This window comes from Oryctolagus cuniculus, chromosome 5, assembly GCF_964237555.1.
Source record: "Oryctolagus cuniculus chromosome 5, mOryCun1.1, whole genome shotgun sequence".
In the NCBI taxonomy this organism is placed as follows: domain Eukaryota; kingdom Metazoa; phylum Chordata; class Mammalia; order Lagomorpha; family Leporidae; genus Oryctolagus; species Oryctolagus cuniculus.
Genome location: NC_091436.1, coordinates 69576653 through 69598583, shown reverse-complemented (window position 1 = coordinate 69598583; position 21931 = coordinate 69576653). Strand labels below are relative to the sequence as shown.

The window sequence follows — 21931 nt, the reverse complement described above, 5'->3', positions numbered from 1 at the left end:
AATATTTGTTTTCATGTTAATCTTCCCTATGTTATTAGCACCTGAGAAATGAGACTGTTATATACACTTGAATGAGTACATATTGCTCCTTACCTGGTGTGGAGCTTAATATTGATAACATTTTTGTCAAGTAATCTATTATTTTGACACATGCTCTAAATAAAGGAATACAAGTTAATGTCCAGTTTTAAAGCATTCTGATCATAGAAATTTTATAGCATTGAGTATTTACAACCATCATCATTTACCTGTTGCTTTAAGTATACTTTGAAATTTCAGTGTGCTTAATCATTATCCACTGATGAACGGTTTACTAGAGCAGAATTATAAACTCAAGATTCCATTAAGAAGATTCCTTGTTGTTCCTAGTCATCCATCTTAGTACTAGTAGTAGTTTATTGATTCACTTGTTATGGTTCTATGACATCAAAATGTGAAATTAAAAAGGGATTAACAGAAAAAAATATGAAATATGTAGTAGCACAAACTTGGTAACAAGAAGTCATATAAAAGAGATAAGGTTTCAGAAAATAGTCTGAGGTTTTTTAAGTAATATTTTATTTATTTATTTATTTTGACAGGCAGAGTGGACAGTGAGAGAGAGAGAGACAGAGAGAAAGGTCTTCCTTTGCCTTTGGTTCACCCTCCAATGGCTGCCACGGCCAGCGTGCTGCGGCCGGCGCACCGCGCTGATCCAATGGCAGGAGCCAGGTACTTATCCTGGTCTCCCATGGGGTGCAGTGCCCAAGCACCTGGGCCATCCTCCACTGCACTCCCTGGCCACAGCAGAGAGCTGGCCTGGAAGAGGAGCAACCGGGACAGAATCCGGTGCCCCGACTGGGACTAGAACCCGGTGTGCTGGCACCGCAAGGCAGAGGTTTAGCCTAGTGAGCCCTCAAGTAATATTTTTAATCATTTAAAACATTTTCTGTTTTGAGAGTTTGCATATGGATTTGTTTCAAAGGAGCCAATCATCATATCTTTCTCCTTAAGTACTTGCTGGGTAAATACATAATGATCATATATTTGAGTAAAACTGTGTTTTTTCTCTTGGTTTTCATGTTTGTTTAAATATGGGAATTGTAGAATATAATAAACTACCTTTCATATATTGGTGATGGTCTTTGGTAGATCAATTTTTTTTACTTAAAGTATGATTTGAAAGATGGTAATTCTTTTAAAAATCAAGTAACCAATAATACCCAAAATCGAGCACAGAAAATGATAGAGAAACCATTGTTCAGTTCAGTGCTATGGTCATGAATAAGAGAAATGCTCAACTGTTTTGAGTATTGATATTCATGATATCAGATTATTTTGAAATAAAAGATTAGCTTTTTTGAAATTACCAATGTGGAAAAAAACTTTTAAATATATGTTTTTCTATTTTGCTAATCTAATTCAACTAGTACTAACAAATAGAAATTTCAATTCATTTGAATTTCAATTTCATAGAATAATGTGGTAATGAGTGAAGGATAATGTGAAAATTTTAGTATAGGAATATTAATATACTTGAATCACATTACTGAGATTGCACAATTAAATCAGATTTGATGGGGAATAAAACAAGTAAAAACAAAATCTCAAACCTACCCTCAGAAAACAAATAATGCTAAACTCTAAGGACATTCTGAAGCCATGATTCTTCTGAATTCTTACAACTTAAGAAGCAAATTATTCATTCTGTCATTAATGTCAAGTTTGCTAGGTTTCATCAATATCCTTAAAATTATCAGCAGACTTATTTAAGCATTAATAAAGCAACAGCTGGTAAAATAGCAGCTGAATCTAATACTGTTTGTAATTTTTCATAATGGCTCCTATTTGGGCCCTCGCCCTCTAAGTAGGAGAGAATTCTGTATGTTTTATAACTGAATTGCCTGTTTTCCATTGTGCACTATAGGGTGACTATTGGTCTGATATAAAGGAACAAAAGATATATTTCTAAGATGTATGTTTATGTTTTACAAACTAAAAACAAATAGATATTAAGTTTTATACAGTATGTAAGGTGAATTTATGGAAGTTTTTTTCTTACAGTTGAAATATATGTAAATTTAATTTTACCATTTTTTCTTGCATGCTACTTAGTGAGTACTAACAATAACATGAGGTAATTTCCCTATTTGCTGTACAACCCAATTCCACAAAAATATTATGTATTTTTATAAGTTATTTACTACTATTTGTATTGGTAGAAAATAGAAATTGTGCTAAGGAAGTTTCATTTTTTTATTTTAAATTAAGAATCAGAAACAGAGGGAGATATGAGAGAGACAAATGGACAGAGAGAGTTCCTATCTGCTAATTCCCTCCCCAAATGCCCACTATGGCCAGGGCAGTGCAAGGGCTGGAGCCAGAATCCAGAAGCTCAATTCATGGTAGGGACACAACTAATGTGTCTCCCAGGTCTTCATTGGAAGGAAGCTGGAATCAGGAGCCAGAGCCACAAATCAAACCCAGGCACTCTGATATGGCTCAGGAATATGTCAACCACTAGATCAAACACCTACCCCACAGGTTACTTTTATTTATTCTTCTTCCTTTTAAATGAGATCAGGATTAACCATGAGATCCATTATCTCTGTTTCATGCTGCCAGAGAGGTAGACAATGGAACAGACACAGTGGACTAAGGTTTTGAGTATGATGGAAAGGATGAGGTATGAGGGTGCTATTCCTAAATATCCCTGTCTCTATTATGACGTGATTATTACAAAAAAAAAAGCAGATAATAGCCAATGTTTTAAAAATGTTTATGAAAAAAGTTAATGAAAAAACAAACGAAGAATATTCTCTTCTGTAATAATGTTTGGGGAAGGTTTTGAGTGTAGAATTTGTGGTGTTTTCATTCATTTATCCATTTAAAAATAGTAGTTTACTGACTATTCTATGTCAAACATTGTATCAGGCGCTAGCAACATACAATGGGACAAAAACAGAGAAAATCTTTACTCAAAAGGGACTGACCTAGGATCTATCTCTGTATTGTACAGATGCTTGTTAGGAAATAAAGGTGGGAAGACTCCTGTTTGGCATGTCTGCAAAGAAAAAAAAAGGACTTCACATTCTAGTGGAAAAAGTTTCAAAAATGACATCATTTCCATTCATGAGTTTGTATCCTTTGAATTTGATTTGACCTCTTCAAAAACTCATGTTGAAATTCAATCTTCATTGTGAGGTATGAGAAGAATGGAACTTCGATCTGATTATGATGGGCCTTTGGGAGGTGATCAGAATCAGATAAGGTCATCAGATGGAACCCTCATGTTTGAACATGGATGCTTTATAAAAAGGAGATGAGACCAAAGGGTATACATACACGCACACACTCCCTGTCTCTCACCATGACCTCAGAATTCTGCCTGTAAGAAGACCTTCACCAGATGAGCCCCTTTGACCTTGATTCGGAACCATGAGCCAAAATAAACCACTTTTCTCTATAATTTACCCATTATATCATTAGCAACAGGAAATCAACTAAGGTAGAAAATTGCTACCAAGAATCGGATTGCTGCTAATAATGAATACCTGAAACTGTGGAAGTGACTTTGGAGCTGAGTAATGGGCAGAGGTTGGAATAATTAGTGAAAATGCATAGAATTCCAGGAAATGCTGATGTTGACTCACGAATTAAGGAGACTAAAGAAGAGCTACAATGTCTTAGAGATTCAGTAAGTGGTTGCGACCAGAATGCTGATGCAAACGAGGAATATTCTATTGGCGTTTGGAGTGAAGCCACCCTGTCACACCATTGCAAAGAATTTGGCTGAACTGCATCCATGCCCTAGAGCTTTAAAAAAGGATGAATTAAATAGTGATGAACTGGAATATCTGACAGAAGAAATATCCAAACAACAAAGCATTCAGTTTCTGCTGCTTGGTTACTTGTTACTGAATATGGTATTATTGAGAAACAGCATGACCTAAAGGTAGAATGTGTAATTAAAAGGGAAGCAGAGCAGAAAAAATTGAACAATTCCTAGCCTGACCAGGGAAGGAGTGAACAAAAGAATAAGGTATGGGTGCTGCCCAGCAACTGCTTGTTAGTCATCAACATGGATAAGTGGAATCAGAGTGAAAAATTGTGAAGATGAGAAGCCTGGTGAGGAAATGTTTTCAGGAGAACAAAATGAGAGTACAGTTGATCAATCACTTACTCCAGATTCTAATCATAAAAACATTGGGAAAATGGCCCGGAGGGTATCTTAGGAATCTTCCAGGCTGCTAATCACATAATAGGCCCAGAGGCTTAGGACACAAGTTTCATGGAATGGGCCCAGGTTGCTCTCCACAATCTCACCCTCTAGGGCGAGCTGGAGATTTTCCTCACTGCTTTCTGGAAAACTCCTCTACAATGATCTGAGACATGATTTAGGTGGGTCCAGGTATAGCTCATAGCACCACTCCAAAGGGAGCAAATTGCAGACACTGGTGTCTACATGGTGCTGATTCTACAGCATGCAGAGTGCAAGAGGTCATGGTATCTTCCTCCAAGAGTTAAAATAAAGTCCAGGGGGCCAGACAGACTTTCCTAATGGCTTAGGGCCCCGAAGGGATTCCCTGAAGGGGTGGTGCCTCATCTTGCTGTGGGAGTGGATCTGCAGCATGAACCCAGAAAGACAGAGCCATGAGAAATATGCCATGCCTGTTTTTCACAGGCACCAGCCATGGAGCAGTAAGATGTGAGCAGCAAAGCTAAGTGGCTGAGGCCCAGCCTATTACAGGAAACACACTTACTGCCACAGTATGCACAAGATGCCACACTTAGAGCTTTGAGATTTTTTATCTGCCCTGCTGGATTTGGTCTTGCTTTGCATCAGTCCTTTCTACTTGTGTAACTTTCTTTACCTTTACAGCCTCAAGCTAAAATAAGTTTGTTTTGAATTTCAGATGATACTTTGGGCTTTTTAATTAATGCTAGAATGAGTTAAGAATTATATGAATGAAATTACTGTATTTTTCACGTGAGAAGAACATGAATTTCAGGGAGCATAATACTATAGGTTAAATATGGTTTGTCCCTCCAAAAACTCATGTGGAAATTTAGTCTCATTTGCAAGGCATTAAATAATGAAAACTTAATCAGACTATGGTGTGGAGAGGTAAAGACTGGTATCTGACTGGGAGTAGATAAAGTCTTTAGGGTGGAAACCCCACGGCTGAGACCTGGGGGCTTTTTAAGAAGAAGGAGATAATTCCCACCCTACCCTCTGCTCCTAAATCTGTATATGAAATAAATAAAGTTTGTTCACCTTATATAAATAAAAAATTGTTAAGGAGAAAGACAGATACTGGAGGATACACACACATGAACACACTTTCTGTGTTTCACATTGTGATACTTGACACCACTACGAGATACTTCCAGCAGGAAGCATCCGATAGATGTGGTCCCTTGACTTTGGACCTGAACTGTGAGCAAAAATAAGCCTCTTTTCTTTATAACATACCTAGCCTGTGGTGTTGTGTTTTTGGCAACAGAAACTATACTAATACAGAACCACTTATGAAGAAAATGAAAACCTGGTAGGGAAGTAAAGAGTGACAGAATGAGTGGTCAGGGAAGAATCCTTGAGTCATAACATAAAAACAGACACTTGAATGAAGAGACAACAACCCACGTACATATATGATGGGTGACTTTCCAGGCAGAGGAAGCACACAGAAAAAAGAAAGTGTGAACATGTTTGAGGATCATCAAGGCATTCATAGTTGTGGAATATACGACTATGTATACACAAGGACTGGAAGAATCCTGGAACTGATGTTGGTGGAGTAGCTAGGGGCTATATTTTGTAGTGCTCTGTAGGCAAAGATGCAGAGTGTGAACTTCAGGGGCTGGCTCTGTGCTTAGTAAGCTAAGCCTCTGCCTGCAGTACCAGCATTCTATATAGGCACCAGTTCTAGTCCCAGCTTCTCCTCTTCCAATCCGGCTCACTGATAAGGCCCAGGAAAGCAGTAGGAGATTGCCCAAGTGCTTGTGTTCCCACCCACATGGGAGACCTGGAAGAAGCTCCACGTTCCTGGCTTTGGATGGGCCCAGCTTCAGCCATTGTGGACATTTGGGGAATGAATCAGTGGTTGGAAGTCCTTTCTCTCTATCTCTTCCTCTCTCTGTCTGTAAATCTACCTTTCAAATAAATAAATAAATCTTTTTTAAAAAGAGTGTGAATTTTAGATTATATTCACTGTATGCCCGAAGTCTCTGTGGAATACTAACCAGGAAGTGATGATCTGGTATGTATTTAAGAAAAGCCTTTCTAATCTTTGGATGGAGAGTATATTCTACTTGGGCCAGATTGAAAGTATAGGATCAGTTGGAGGCCATAGGAAGGGTCCAGGTGATGTGTGAAATAGATGGTGATGGAGATGACACACCACGTGTACAGAAAGTGAGCTGTGTTTCCCTGCAAATGCACACATGGGCAACGTATCTGCTCCCATTATGCATTGTTCAGAGTTTAGGCAAAGGTGGTATCACTTGCAAATTAATACGCATAATTAGCTTTTTAAAAATGTCTTAGCTAAGACAGATTCTGATGATGCAGTTTATTCAGTGCACTTACTACTTTGTTTTACTCAAGATCAATAAGTAGAAAACAATGCTTACAACTATTTTGCAGCAGGTGCCGCGGCTCACTGCCTGTGGAGCCGGCACCCCAGGTTCTAGTCCCGGTTGGGGCGCCGGATTCTGTTCCAGTTGCTCCTCTTCCAGTCCAGCTCTCTGCTGTGGCCCAGGAGTGCAGTGGAGGAGGGCCCAAGTGCTTGGGCCCTGCACCCGTATGGGAGACCAGGAGGAAGCACCTGGCTCCTGGCTTCGGTAGGAAGGAAGACCTTTCTCCCTGTCTCTCTCTCTCACTGTCTAACTCTGCCTGTCCAAAAAAAAAAAAAAAAAAAAAAAAAAAAAAAAAAACCTGTTTTGCCATTGGTAAATCATAAGAAATTTCACAAGTATTTATAAAATGTTTCACTGAGCTGAACATGTATTAAAAATAAGTTAATTTTGTCCTTTGATTTTTGAAGCTTCATAAAATGCTAGAGTTTCACATCATAATCAAATTTGGAGTCACTATGCCATTCATGAAGATATGTTTCATTATTTCATTTTTTTGTATTAGGTAATTAGAAATTAAGAATGTTGTATTAGGTAATTAGAAGTTTTTATTATTATCTTGTGAGACCTTAATCAATGGGTTGCTATTAGCTATATAATCCTACAAAAAGAATTACCCTTTTCTCTGTAGATAGTACATTAACTTTAATTATAATGCTACACAAATAAATCTTATGTCTAGAGTAAGGCCAAAAAAAGTTTAATTGTAAAATTCTAATTGTGTTCTTTAATTTTCTCTGAAAATTTTATTTCATTAAATTGAAACTGTATTAGGGTTACATTTGCTAAGCAGTTACTTGATATCGGATTTTGTCCAGTACTCTATGGATGTTAAGTTCATTATAATCACAAGGATATGTAAGACAGTTCGGAAGGGTTTCACATAGATGGTGGAATACTAAATTAATACATATTTATTTATTTAGTAAGATAGCTGCTGCTTAAGAAACTGTGTGAAATTTCTGGACTAGTGGGAGGTGAAGATACTTTACCATCCCCTTTATTAAGAGCTATGTGCTGTTATTGAAGGAATACTTGCAAATTTTAATGTGCTTTGCTCTTTTGGGAATGAAAACAATGCAATTACAATAATATGTACACTAGAATCTCATATAATTTTGGTTGACCTACATGTGAAATAATCAGAAATAACATAACACAAAATAACATATCATTGAATTTTGTGACTCAGTTTATAAATACTACAAAATACTACAAAAGTTAATGCATTTAGGAATTCAGAGACGGCTACACAGGAGAAAAATAAATGCTGATATTTCTTGTGGAATATGAATAATGGAGCAAAGGAAAGACCATTTTGGATAGGGAAGTACAAAACCAGACTAGCAGTAGAAATTGGCATGCTGTCTTTGAATGATTATGTAGAGAAATTATAGGAAATGAGTACGGCTAAGTAATCTTTGGAGCCACACTCTCCTTATATTCTCATGCTTCAAGTTAACTGTTCTGAAAGGAAATCACACTATAAATAGTTGGAATTGTTGTGAAGATTAATGAATGGGACAAGAGCAAGATATGTAGCACAGTTTTGGTCCATAGCAAACATATTTAATGCTAGCTATTATTGTGAATTTCTTTTTCTTACTGCTGACACTCTACCAATTTAAGACTTACTGTTCAGGCTACAAATAACAGACTAATTGTTTCACAAAAGCTTCTCTGTCCTAATCAGGTAGAAATGAGTTTCCACTTTATTTTATACTAAATATTTAAGTTACAAAAATTTGCATTCATCTTCATTTGCTAAAGCAGATGTTTTCCTTCAAATTTTTGTCCACTGTCACTTTCTAATGCAAGATCATTTTGTCACTGCTTAGAATTAGAAATTATTTATCAGATTTATTTCTGTTAAAGTAAACTGTTTATACAGAGATAATATTCACAGATTATTGAATTTAACCATCAGATTATCTATTTTCCTCCAATTTCTCCATCTTCAATGGCATGCTATTTGACAGGAAGATAGCACAATATTTTTATTATATTCCAAGATTATTGTATTATTGGGATACTTGTAATTAAGTTGGATCATTGGATCTTATTCAAAGAACATGCTATGATGTATAAATATTCCTGCTTAAAACTAAGATGGTCCTTAGGTCTTATTTTTAAAATATATTTAGTGCACAGTTTGATACTATTTACTTGTGACAATTGATGTTTGATAACTTATGTTACTATTTGATACTTATGTTTACTATTAATAGTAATACCAGAAATCTAATTAACTAATCAAGATAACACATTGAATCATACAAACTGAGGATATGGTAAAAAATTTTATTTTTAAAAAATTATTAAATTTTATGTTTTAGAGAAATTTTAGATTTAAAGAAAGTTTCCATAGAAAGTAGAGTTTCTGTATATTCACTTCTCTCCTATTCCCTGTACACAATTTTCCCCATTATCAGCAGCTTCCATTATTGTAGTGTGTTTGTTATGATTGGTGGATGACCACTGATACATTTATTTATTTATTAAAGATTTTTAATTATTTATTTGAGAGGCAGAGTTACAGAGAGAGAGGGGGAGGGAGAGACAGAGAGAGAGGTCTTCTGTCCACTGGTTCACTCCCTAGATGGCCACAACAGCTGGAGCTGGACTGATCTGAAGCCAGGAACCAGGAGCTTCTTCCAGGTTTCCCACGTGGGTGCAGGGGCCCAAGGACTTGGGACATCTTCCAGTGCTTTCCCAGGCCATAGCAGAGAGCTGGATCAGAAGTGGAACATCTGGGACTCCAACCAGCACCCATATATGATTCTGGCGCCACAGGAGGAAGCTTAGCCTATTATGCCACAGCACCACCCCCACCCAATACATTTATTATTTGCTGAAGTCCACAGTTTACATTTGGAATTATTCTTCATATTGTACAATTTTATGAGCTTTTATTAACATTTAATGCCATGTGCCAACCACTACAATACCGTAAAATGTTTTGTGCTGTACGCGTTCAACATTTCCTCTCTTCCCCTGAACCATTGGCAATCACCGATCTTACTGTTTTCTCTAAAATTTTACCTTTTCCAGTTTGTCATATAATTATTACCATACTGTATGGAGGTTTCTCAGAATGACATATGTCACCCAAGTGAATGCTATTCCATTATATGGCTGTAACAGTCTGTTTGCCCATTCATTTTCCTATTAAATGTTTAAAACTATCTGCTTAAATCTTTTGCTTCAAATAACAAATTTCTTTCATACTTGAAAGTATTATTATATGTTGATAAACAACTTAATACTTTATCCCTTTTAGTATTTTTTTTTTTTTTGTTCTACTTAATCCAATTGGTTGAACTCTGTAATTAACACACTATGGCGGCCAGCACTGCGGTCCAATAGGCTAATCCTCTGCTTGTGGCACTGGCACACTGGGTTCTAGTCCCGGTCGGGGCACCGGATTCTGTCCTGGCTGCCCCTCTTCCAGGCCAGCTCTCTGCTGTGGCCTTGGAGTGTAGTGGAGGATGGCCCAAGTTCTTGGGCCCTACACCCGCATGGGAGGCCAGGAGAAGCACCTGGCTCCTGCCTTCGGATCAGGTGTGTCGGCCGCAGCGTGCCGGCTGCGCCGGCCATTGGAGAGTGAACCATCGGCAAAGGAAGACCTTTCTCTCTGTCTCTCTCTCTCTCACTGTCCACTCTGCCTGTCAAAACAAAACAAAACAAAACAAACAAACAAAAAAACACACTATGGCCTTGTCTAAATAAGATCGGAGTCGTCGCACTCAAAATACTTCCATAGCCTTGGCAACTCATGACTAGAGCCTAGGGAGATTACTGACTCCATAAACAAGAGTGTCAATTTGTTAATTCAACAACAGGAGTCACTGTGCACTTACTCCTTATGTAGGATCTCTGTCCTTAATGAGTTTTACAATGTGAATTATGCTATAACTAGTACTCAAACAGTACTTTACACTTTGTGTTTCTGTGTGGGTGCAAACTGTTGAAATCTTTACTTGATATATGCTAAATTGATCTTTTGTATATAAAGAATTGAAAATGAATCTTGATGTGAATGGAAGGGGAGAGGGAGCAGGAGATGGGAGGGTTGCGGGTGGGAGGGATGTTATGGGGGTGTAAAAGCCACTGTAATCCATAAGCTGTAATTTGGAAATTTATATTTGTTAAATGAAAGTTTAAAAAAAGAAAGTATTACTATTTGCATTTTTTGTTTTTCTGTATTTGTAGTAGAAGTTTTACTGGGGCAACGCTAAGTAAATTTTGAAATTAGATATGATCTAGTCAACTCTATTAATACAAATATGTGCCTATATAACAACTTTATAATATTGTGGTGGTTTTTTTATTTTTTATTTATTTTTTTTTTTTTGACAGGCAGAGTGGACAGTGAGAGAGAGAGACAGAGAGAGAAAGGTCTTCCTTTGCCGTTGGTTCACCCTCCAATGGCCGCCGCTGCAGCCGGTGCACCGCGCTGATCCGATGGCAGGAGCCAGGATCCAGGTGCTTTTCCTGGTCTCCCATGGGGTGCAGGGCCCAAGCACCTGGGCCATCCTCCACTGCACTCCCTGGCCATAGCAGAGAGCTGGCCTGGAAGAGGGGCAACCGGGACAGAATCCGGCGCCCTGACCGGGACTAGAACCCGGTGTGCCGGCGCCGCAAGGTGGAGGATTAGCCTATTGAGCCACGGCGCCGGCCTGTGGTGGTTTTTTTAATACATGTTATTTGAATCATGTCCTAACTGTATTGATAAATATAATGAATTTTAAAATCTTACCATATTTCAAGAATAAAAATATTGTTATTAACTATAGCCACCATGTCTTTCAATAGATATGTTGAAATTATTCATCCTATGAAGTGAAGTTTTGTGTCTTTGACCAAAAGTTTTCCAAAGGCCAATCCTTGGTAACTGCCATTCTATTATTTACTTCTGTGAAATCAACCTTGTTAATTTTCACATACGAAGAAAATAGATATAATGTATTCCTACCACAGAAATTACAACTATGAGATAATGTACATGTCTGTTAGTTGGAGTTAGTCATCCCACAATACATGTATGCTTTAAAATACCAAGAAGTACATGATAAATGCATAGAATTTTATCTGTCAATTTTAGTAATAATAAATTAACCCTTGAAAGTATATTCACCTTAGATATTGGCATGAAGTAATGTATACATGAAAAAATTGCTTTTCATGTGCTAAGAAGAGTAAGATACTAGGATACAATGGTACATGGGTAAACTACTTTATATTCAGTCCTCTCAAAAGAGCGGCAAATCATTTCATCATACTGTCCATTTTTTACCAGCAGTCTATATACTTCTTACATAATCATTTTCTCTAACAAAGTTATTTACTTTTTCAAATTGTTTTTATTTCCTTTCCATTTGTCTTCTTGTGGCAAGTGTTCTGTCTGACCTCTGCACCACATCAGGTCTATCAATTACTGGCCTTATTTTTTGCATTTCCCTGTCAATCTCTACAAACCCTTGAATTAATGGATGAATGAATGAATGAGTGAAAAATTCCATCAGCAATTTCTAAGATACCTGTCATAGTGAACCTCTACGTGTGATTTCCAAAATTTTCAGTTCACATCCTTGTTCCAGTGCTAACTTAGTCCATAAAACTCAACATGTTTTCGAAGTTCTCAAGGTTTGAGTTTTCTTACGTGAAAAATAAAATAATGGAAGGATTGTATAAGTACTAAATGTGCTAATCCATGTAACGTTTTCAACTTTATGTGTATCTGTTACTCAGCAAATGATTTATGAATATTAGCAATTATTATTCTTAAATTGATATTTCCTTTATTTATGAATAGAAAGTATGATGACAACTCTCCCAGAACCCTAAAGACCTTTTTCCTTTCTAGTTTTTTTAGAGCTGTTTTTCTCCATTAATAGCTACTCTCTACGTATTATTGTATGCCAACAAACAATAATATTTTGCCACCAAAGTTAGCAGCTTAGGGAAGTTTTTTCTCTAAATCTCTCAACAATATCTAACACAAAGGAGACAGTACAAGGCTAACTTCATTTTTTAATCAACCTTTCTGTTGCTTTCTCCAATGAGCATTCCTTATTTATTCTCTGAAAGCTGTGTATGTTTATTAATAATAAAAAGAATGTAGTAATATAGTGTCTCATCATGGATGCCTTTGTTATTTTAAAATATTGTAATTATTTCTTACAACATATTAGAGTGTAAGTTCATCCCTGACAGATGGGTACATCATGATGAGTGAAAAGCATTAGTAATTTAACATATTTAAGCTACCGTGGAAAATTAGCAATGATGTGAAAATTGAAAAACTCATTTCCTAATGCAATTTAGGCAAGGCTGCAAGGATTTTCATTAAATAATATAAAACAAATTAGAGAGAGAGAAACAAAACTCAGGGGTAGTAAACAGAATCACATTAAAAGATGGTTTTCAATATGTTTTAACTGTTTGAAGACCAAAACCAGTTAACTTCACTCTCATTTCAAAATCAGAAAAACCTTTCTGGATTCCCAGCTATTTGATTTGATGTCGTTATTATTGCTATTTGATCATTGTATTTAGAAAATTATGTTAATATTAAATGGATTTGGGAAACTGTTAAAATCTCAGTTTGGGATGCCTGCATTCCATATTGGAATGCATGGTTCAAGTCATAGCTACTCTGCTTCTGATCCACTTCCTACTAAGGTGCACCCTAAGGTGCAGCTGATGGTTCAAATATGTAAGGGCCTATCACCCACTTGAGAAACCCGATGGAGTTCTGGGCTTTTGCTTGAGCCTGGCCAATCCATGGCTGTTGTGTGTATTTAGGAGTGAACCTGAGGATAAACTATCTCTGTCTGCTGGTATGTCTCTTTCTGTCAGTCTGCCTGCCTTTCAATACAATGACAATACATAGAAATAAAAAAATGGTTTTAAAGTTCAAAATAAAAGCAATTTTGAGAAATGAATGTGCTAAATTTTCAGTAGATTATAAAGCTTTTATATTGTAGTTTTTAAATTTCTTTAACTGCAGTAATTGCTGAGTAGCAAAGCAAATCATGCTTCATTTCAGAGTAAAGAAAGCTTTAAATTTTAACACGGTCCCTACTGGGATAAGTCTCAAGTGTAAAGTCTTTGCTTTATTTAACTTGTTTACTGTTCATTCCTTTCTTGTGACCTAGAACCAATTTTTCTTTTCTTTTCTTTTCTTTTTTTGTTTCTATAGAAAGCTGATCTTGCAGTTGCTCCACTGGCTATTACCTACGTTCGAGAGAAGGTCATCGACTTTTCCAAGCCCTTTATGACACTTGGAATAAGTATTTTGTACCGCAAGCCCAATGGTACAAACCCAGGCGTCTTCTCCTTCCTGAATCCTCTGTCCCCTGATATCTGGATGTATATTCTGCTGGCTTACTTGGGTGTCAGTTGTGTGCTCTTTGTCATAGCCAGGTAACATGCTCACTTTTGTGATTTTTTTGGCAATTGTTAACTCCTTTTTCTAACTAATAATTGTCAAAAGTCACAATCAATTATACTTTTTCTTTTCTTTATTCCCCATTACGTGCTAGAGAATAACGAGCTTTAAGAATCATGCCCACTTACTAAAATGTACTATGCTGCCTTCTTTGGGCAGAAAGCATGCTGGTTGTGTCAGTAAGCTATCAGTGTGATGGGACACTGTTCTTATCCAGTATCTTAAAGCATTGATAAAAATAATTTTCCTCAGTCTGAAGATTTCTGCTGAACCCAAAGCAAAATATCATGTTTTGCTAAAATGAATTATTAATTTAGTCGTAACAAAAACAAAGTAGTAAAGTTTCAAAGAAGACTTTCTTAAGGAATCAAAATTAACTTAAAACATGTACTCTAAGTTTTAAAAGTTACTATTATTTTAACAAGAAATATTTCACAAAATAAATATATCACTCCCAAATATTGTAATATTGTCATTGACATGTGGATTATGTTTCAAGTTATAGTATCTGAAGTCAAATGCCTTACTGAAAAAAAGTTTTATATATTTATAAAGGCCTTTAAAATCCCTGATACAGGTGAATCAATATTTTGCTACTTAATAGTAATTCATAGATGTAGAAATTTGTAGGCATTTTGACATGTCTTTATCTCATTATTAAATTTTCAATTGATATGTCATTTGAATATGATTTTGTTTGCTTTTGCCTTAACTGAGATAAGGAATATACCTCAGGACTCAATACTTTATTGCTGCTGTAATGACATTGAAGGCCACATACTCACTGTACTCTTTTAATTTTAAATATTATATAACAAAAATATAGCTTAGAAACCAAAATGAGTTAGAATCCTACCTATATTTTTTCATGATAAACACATTTATAGTGTATATATGTGTTTTTGCATTCTATAATCAAAGTTAATTGAGAGTTTGCCTTTTCTTGAGACTGCTTGACATAGGTTCGTTTCATAAATTTGTTACCAGGACTATTTGTCTCTCCACAAATTTATTTTAATAAGTTTATGTATTTTTGCCAGTAGTAAAACAGATGTTTAGCTCACTTAGTTATGGAAATAAAATCAATGATTGGATTATCATAATATTTCTGATGCATTTATATTTCTATCTTTTACAGTTATTTTGATATATTTATAAGTAATTACTATACAACTGTATAATTTTCTAATATATTAAATATTATGATTTGAATCCTTAGCACTCTTATCATTTGCATTTGCCTGCAAACATGTTTTGAAACCTGGTAGCAATGCAGCATTTGATGCTATCTAGTACAGCCTATCAGAATTTTATTTGAAGTTTAGGGTTCTCCTCCTCAAAATGAGAATTTAGAATGTGATTAATTTTTACCTTCAACTTTTTCCATACTCTGTAAAACTAAAACATCTTCTTGTTTTTGAGCATTTTTAAACTAATTCCGTCTTTTAAATGTGAGGCACCATTGTAGGGACAATTAAGATCAATTAATTATAATAATTAATTCTATTATAAGGCCAATATAATTATGATTATATATAAAAATAAACATATATATGCACTCCTATATATCAAAATATTCTGATAAATGAGTTCACACATTTCAGTCAGAACAAAGGCCAAATAGAAAAATAAATTCTACAAAGTGTAGGAAAAGCCTTCCTTGGCATCAGCACGTATACCTTTTTCTCCTTAATCACATGAAGAAAATTTCCCAGCAAGAATATAAATAAAGCCTAGACTTTGTGAGATAGTTATGAGGCATTAATGTGGACTCAATTAAACTGAAGTCATTCTAAAAATAGTTTTCTAGAGATCTTAGAAACTAAATGTTTAGTTGACTCAACTTTATATTAGGAATTTTAGATTTTACTAAATTCCCAAGCTCAGATTCTCTGAAACTAGAATCAAAAGTAAATAATGTAAAGAAACTGGATGTTTTCTTTCTCAGCTTAAAAGTACATTAGCAAGTCCAGGAATGCCCTTATCTAACTTTTCAAAATATGTCCATAATTCTTAGTTTGATGTATAATTTTTACATAATATCTATATAATTATGGCAACCTGTAATGATTTTATGCAAAATAAATACATCAATATCATTTTATTTGAGCAAGCAAAGTCAGGATATTTACCATTTTCAAGTGCCTTTAAATTTTGCATTGTTACTTTAAAATTTTGCCATTAGTCTTTAAATTGATGAATTAGGAAATTATCCTGTTTCAACCTTTTCAGCACTGTGAGAGCAAATGATCTCATATACTTAAATCATTAGGTACTTAAAATACAAAAAAATTAAAATTTTATTTATTGGCAAATAAAAGATGTATAAAATAATAAATAATGTCAGATTAACTATGGTAAGTAATAAATATTATTAGACACTCTTTGTAAAGTAATACTTAATAAACTAAATATTTTGCACATTATTTACATAATACTTCGTATAATTTTGAATAGTAAAATAATTTTATTTAAAATATTTGCAAATTATGGACAAAAACACACACCAAAACTTAAAGTTTTTGAATAATCAATTTAAATTTTAAACTGAAACTCCCAAATCAAATGAAGTTATATGGTTACCAGCTATTCTTACCTGATATTGAACTTTTAAGTGAAAGATGTTCATAAGGTACAAATGCAGATAAAATAGCCAGGTTTCACTTGTAGAAATTAATTGCCTTTCCAATTTAAATGGAATCACAATATTTCTTGAAATTTAAAATCAATGTATCATTTTTGATTTTACTTATTAACAAAAATTTCATCTAGGTTATATAGAGATCACTAATGAAATCATTTATATCGTTGTTGATGTCAAAATATAGTATTTTCTTTATCTTTATGTGCATTATATTAAAAAGTTTTTAGATATTTTAATTTTTAATTAAAAATCATAGAAACAAATATCTAAAACATCACCTCAATTACATAATTCACATTTATTAATGATTTGATGTTGGGTCATATTTAATTTTAGTTTATATAATACCTAAAAAGAATGATAGCAATTTAATTCAAAATTATAATATGATAAGTAAAATACTAAAATATTTAACTGCTATTATATTTACTTTTGTTTTGGTATTAATCTCATATTGTTCCCATTATTGAAACAATTAATCTTGTATATCTAATATCTACAAAATCTTATATCTACAAAACTGCATGTTCATTTTTTTATGTTTCCACATAAATTTAATTGCTTCATTAATCACTTACTCAGTAAGTCAAATATTTGTTGAGTCCCTAATAAGCACTAATTCCAGTTCCACAAAATATCAAAAATAATTCATTTATCATCGGTTCATTAATTTGTTCAGTAAATTTCTATTGTCTACATATAATGAATTAAGAATTGTGCTTGAATCCAAGAACAAAGACAACTGGATATATCCATTATAAAACTCACAAAAATTTCCATATATCTCAGAGTACATATATATTGTCTTTGAATAAACTAATAGAAATATTTGATAGCACTCATGTATTATTTATAGATGCAGTGTATTTTAAATATTTTTCTAAACATTGACAATACATTTTTTCAATGTAGAGAAGCGTACAATTATAAAGGAAATATGACATTAGATGATTTGTTATCCTTAGAATACTAGATTTAAAGCTTTTTTAATAGGTTCTGTCTATAGTCTTAATATTATTACTCATAACAAATTAGGAAATAATAATCATTATTAGAATTCATGTCTTTAAAAATAACTTATAAATAGATTATTTTGCCAATAATTTAAAAAATTTCCCCTCACCTTTATTTATAAAATACACAATTAAGACTATTTAACACATTCTTCAAATGTATTTAATGAATATTAAGGAATAAATGGTGTCTGTTTTTTGCCTTGCTATGGTTTTATATTACATTTTTTGCAAACAATTGCATAATTATTTATAGCATAATGACATAATCAGCATGCTTATCTGATTTAACTGAGAACTCCTCTAAGAATATTATAGATGAGCCAGGAATTCTAGACATAAAATGTCCTTATTCCACATATTTTAACTATTGCTTATGGTTGGCAGAAGTGTAGGAAGAAGTCTTGCCCATGATAGGCCTACACTTAGTTGTATTTGTCCTTAAATATTTTTCCCTCTCTTCCTTCTCCTTTTTCTTTGAACTAGAAATATTACTGTAGAAATGGCAGTTAGTCATGTAAAAAGCCTGGTTAGGGTATCCACCTTTTTTACTGATAAAAAGAGATATTTTTCACCTTGCTTCAAATATTTCCTTTACTAAGTAATTGAGGATATTGATACAGATATTGTTTATAAAATGAGTACATTTAAAGTCACATACATATTTGAACATTTGTGAATTTTGAACATAGATAATTCCAAGAGAACAAGAACTATTTTGAAACTCACCATGTTGATCTAAATTTTTGATGTACAGAGATGAACTACAGAGGACCAAGCCTAAAAGAAGGGAACAGTGGTATACACATTTTCCCTTCCAACAGGATTGATGAAATATTAATTATTCCGTAAGCCTAAAAGAATACTGCATGTTTTACTCCCACATTGATTTTTTTTAAATTAAAAATAAATAAACTCTGAGAAGAAATGTAATACTATGTTTTATTTTGCAGTGAGAGTACTATTCCACAAAATTTTGTTAGGCTATTTAAACAAATGAATGTGGTCAAATATAGAAAAAAGGATAAGGGTAGTTAAACAATGTTGACTAACCTGGGCCATCTTAGCTAGCATAGCAAATCAAAGAATATTCATGTGTTAAACACATAACATCTGTGTTTCCTAAGTTAAAAGAGAAGGGCTACAGAAGATTCTTGTGTGACTTTGCATTGAATTACTTGAAGAATTTTTGGAATATTTGGAGAGCGCTTATTATATTACTGGCCACACAGAATAGTCTCCCAAGAATCCACTCGTGGGTTTGTTTGAGAGTGACCATCAGGACTCACCTGACCTACATGTTGACTCTAACATGATTGTGGTCACAAGAGGACAAGGCTGATGCTTTGCTTAAATTCCTTCTCCGTTTAAAAATAGTCCATATTTCTCTTGCTGTTCAGAGGTAAAGACATTCTAAACATAATGTTTTTGATGGCTGAACTGGCTTTAGAAAACAACAGCTAAAGTGCTTGCATTAGCAGCTTTGATATAGGCCCCAGACAAGTGTGCAGTAGCCTTTATATTCCTGTCACAATGATGATTGACATTTAATGGATGGTGCGGGGCAATATGGACTTACTTATTATGCACTCAAAAATGGATCGCAGTTTTGGTGGGATGTTCACTATTAAACTAATCTGCTGTCAGGAAGACTGTTGTCAGTTTAAAATGAAATGCCAATTTTGTTGTATGACGTTACCACCAACTTGCCAACTTCTTACTCCCAAAACCATTTCAATTTTACTTTTCTATAACATAATTTTAAATATATTTTAATGCCTTTTTATTGAAGTAAATTGCAGGAAAACCTGTTTGTTATTTCTATTTCCAGTCAGCAATTTTACTAGAATTTACTGAAATTTGGTTTTAAATGAGTACTGTTCTGCTAATATGCCTTTCACACATATAAAAGTGATTGCTACTATTTGTCTAAGTTATGGACCTAAACATCAACATTAATTAAAACTATATGCACATTCAAACTATGGCATGGGATGTTTCCATAGGGATTAGTATACTTCTACTTTAAACACTTTTTACTCTCAATTTTTATTTGGTAAATCTATTTAGAAATAATGTACCTCCTCACGTTTAGTGGTTCCAATAACATTCAAGGTTCCAAAGTAGACATGAAAGTCCTATCCAGAAAACAATTATTAGCTTGTATTACTAAGGTGAAACAAAAGCAATCAAAACTAATTTGTTCAATGGCTTCTTTTGCAGCAATGTGAATAATAAGGTATCCAGTTAACTGAGGCAGTAGAGAACTTGACTGAAATTAACAGATTAGGACAAAGAATAGAATCCTAATCATTAGAGAAGACAATAAATATATTTTGCATTTCTTAATTTTATGCAGAACATTCATAAGAATAAAAGATTTGAAAAAAATGAGTTAAGGCAATTTAAAATGACCTTTTCTCTAATCTTCTGTAATCCATTTTCTTTTAATAGTAATTATAATTGAGAATCTTTTAGAAGTTTTTGTATTTCTATCTAAATTATTTTTTCTTGATTGTTAGGCCAAAATTAAATACAAATGCAAGAGCAGATAACCCATTTTTGCTTTTCAAATTCTATAAGTAAATTGTTTGCTTCTGTGTCTTCCTTGTCATCAATTACCAGGATAGAATATAAAGCCTCCTGGAAGCAAAAAAGCTATTTCTCTAGCTATTGTAATTGTGTCCTCTCAATAAATGTCTGGATGAGTGAGCTCTTTGAGAACTGTGGTCATACCACAATGATTTGTTTCCATGTAGGAGTTCCACAATGTCTAGCCCCATAAATTACAGAAGCCATTATAATAATTTACAGTGTACAGGGTTACATTAAGAAACTTAAGATTACTAAAAACTTAAAAGTTCAATCCTTATTAAATTATTACAATTCTTAACAATAATGGCACTTCTGTACTTTTTGAATCCCTTACAGAATATACAGTTAGATTTTACAACAGACACACATACACACAGCTGATGAGAACCACACCCTTTTTTGGGATTTTTTTTTTTTTTTTAAGACTTGGAAAATAAAAATGTAGTTTTTCCTTTGGCAGTTGCCTGCATGTCTCCTATACATTTTTTTCATTAGCTAATTCAGGCTGAGAAGCTAGTAGAAGGATACTGTAAATGACTTCTTTCTCTTCCCCTTCTCCCAGTTTTTTATAAGAAAAAATATTTGAGGTGTTTCTTAAGAATCAGAGACGCAAGCATTTTCCATAAGTTATGCCCTGACTGTATGTTTTACAGTTTCTATGTAGTTATATGCCCCATAGCTGTGGTGTAGTATAAATTGCCTTTAAGAAGCCACTTATCTTGGTTTGTATGTGTTAATTCTCAAAACAAAACCACACTGGGTTCTTTTTTTCTCTTTTCTTTCCTTCCCACTTCCCTCTCCTCTCCTCTCCTCTCCTAACTGCCCCTCCTCTTCCCTCCCCTTTTCTTCTGTCCTCTCTTCTTTTCCAAAGCTACTGGAAAAATGGTCTCCTAGGACTTAAGAAAAATTTAATAAAATTTTTCTCAACCTCAATTTGTGCTAGTAATGCCATGCTTTATGGCATTCCTTATGGGACATTTTAATCTACGACATCTAGTCAGCAGAGGCCAAATCTATTATATGAATATTACTTTGAAGCAGTGGAGTATGTGCAGACAGCCAACAACAGAATAATGGGGAAATAAAGATTTGTTCATTAGTTTTTTGTTTTATTTTGCTTTTGCTTTCTGTATATCTTTGTATAATGATTGATTACTGTGCTCATAAGAAGACAATTGCCTTGAGAAAACTAGATAAATAGATAAGTTTTTTTTTTCCTTTAGTGGTAAATATGACACCTATGTTAGTGTCATATTTTACTAGGATAAAGCTTTCTTTTTGCCATAAATTCTTTGAAGAAAGAGTTCTTTCAAATGGGTGTTTTCCTATATAAGACCAAAGTAGGGTGATATGTCATAAGAATGAAGCTATTGAGAGAAAAAAAAAAAAACAATTAGTCTATATTGCATGCAACAAGAGCCAAGTTATATTTGAGAACCAGAGAAACATTAATGTATACTCTTTTTTAGCATTTTTTTCTGATTTAAAGAAAGAGTACGTTTACATCAGCTACATTCCCCCTTTCATAAATGAAGTTAGAGATGTTTTCTCTTTGTTTAAACTACTAGTGTCACACTTTTTAATTCTAATTTACTGTAGGGAAGAAGA

At 34.0% G+C, this 21931-nt stretch overlaps 1 protein-coding gene across 6 annotated transcripts in view; it reads left to right on the top strand.

Moving 5' to 3' along the window:
• The window catches only part of GRIK2 (glutamate ionotropic receptor kainate type subunit 2), a 733451-nt gene that overhangs the window by 564317 nt on the left and 147203 nt on the right, over nt 1-21931 (top strand). For all 6 annotated transcript variants that reach the window (XR_011388963.1, XM_017345301.3, XM_051855437.2 and 3 more), the window contains one exon: nt 13823-14046. Coding sequence is in view for 5 of the 6 variants with exons in the window: in XM_017345301.3 (XP_017200790.1) it covers nt 13823-14046 (224 nt within the window). In the remaining variant the exon portion in view is untranslated. The remainder of the gene's footprint in view (nt 1-13822; nt 14047-21931) is intronic.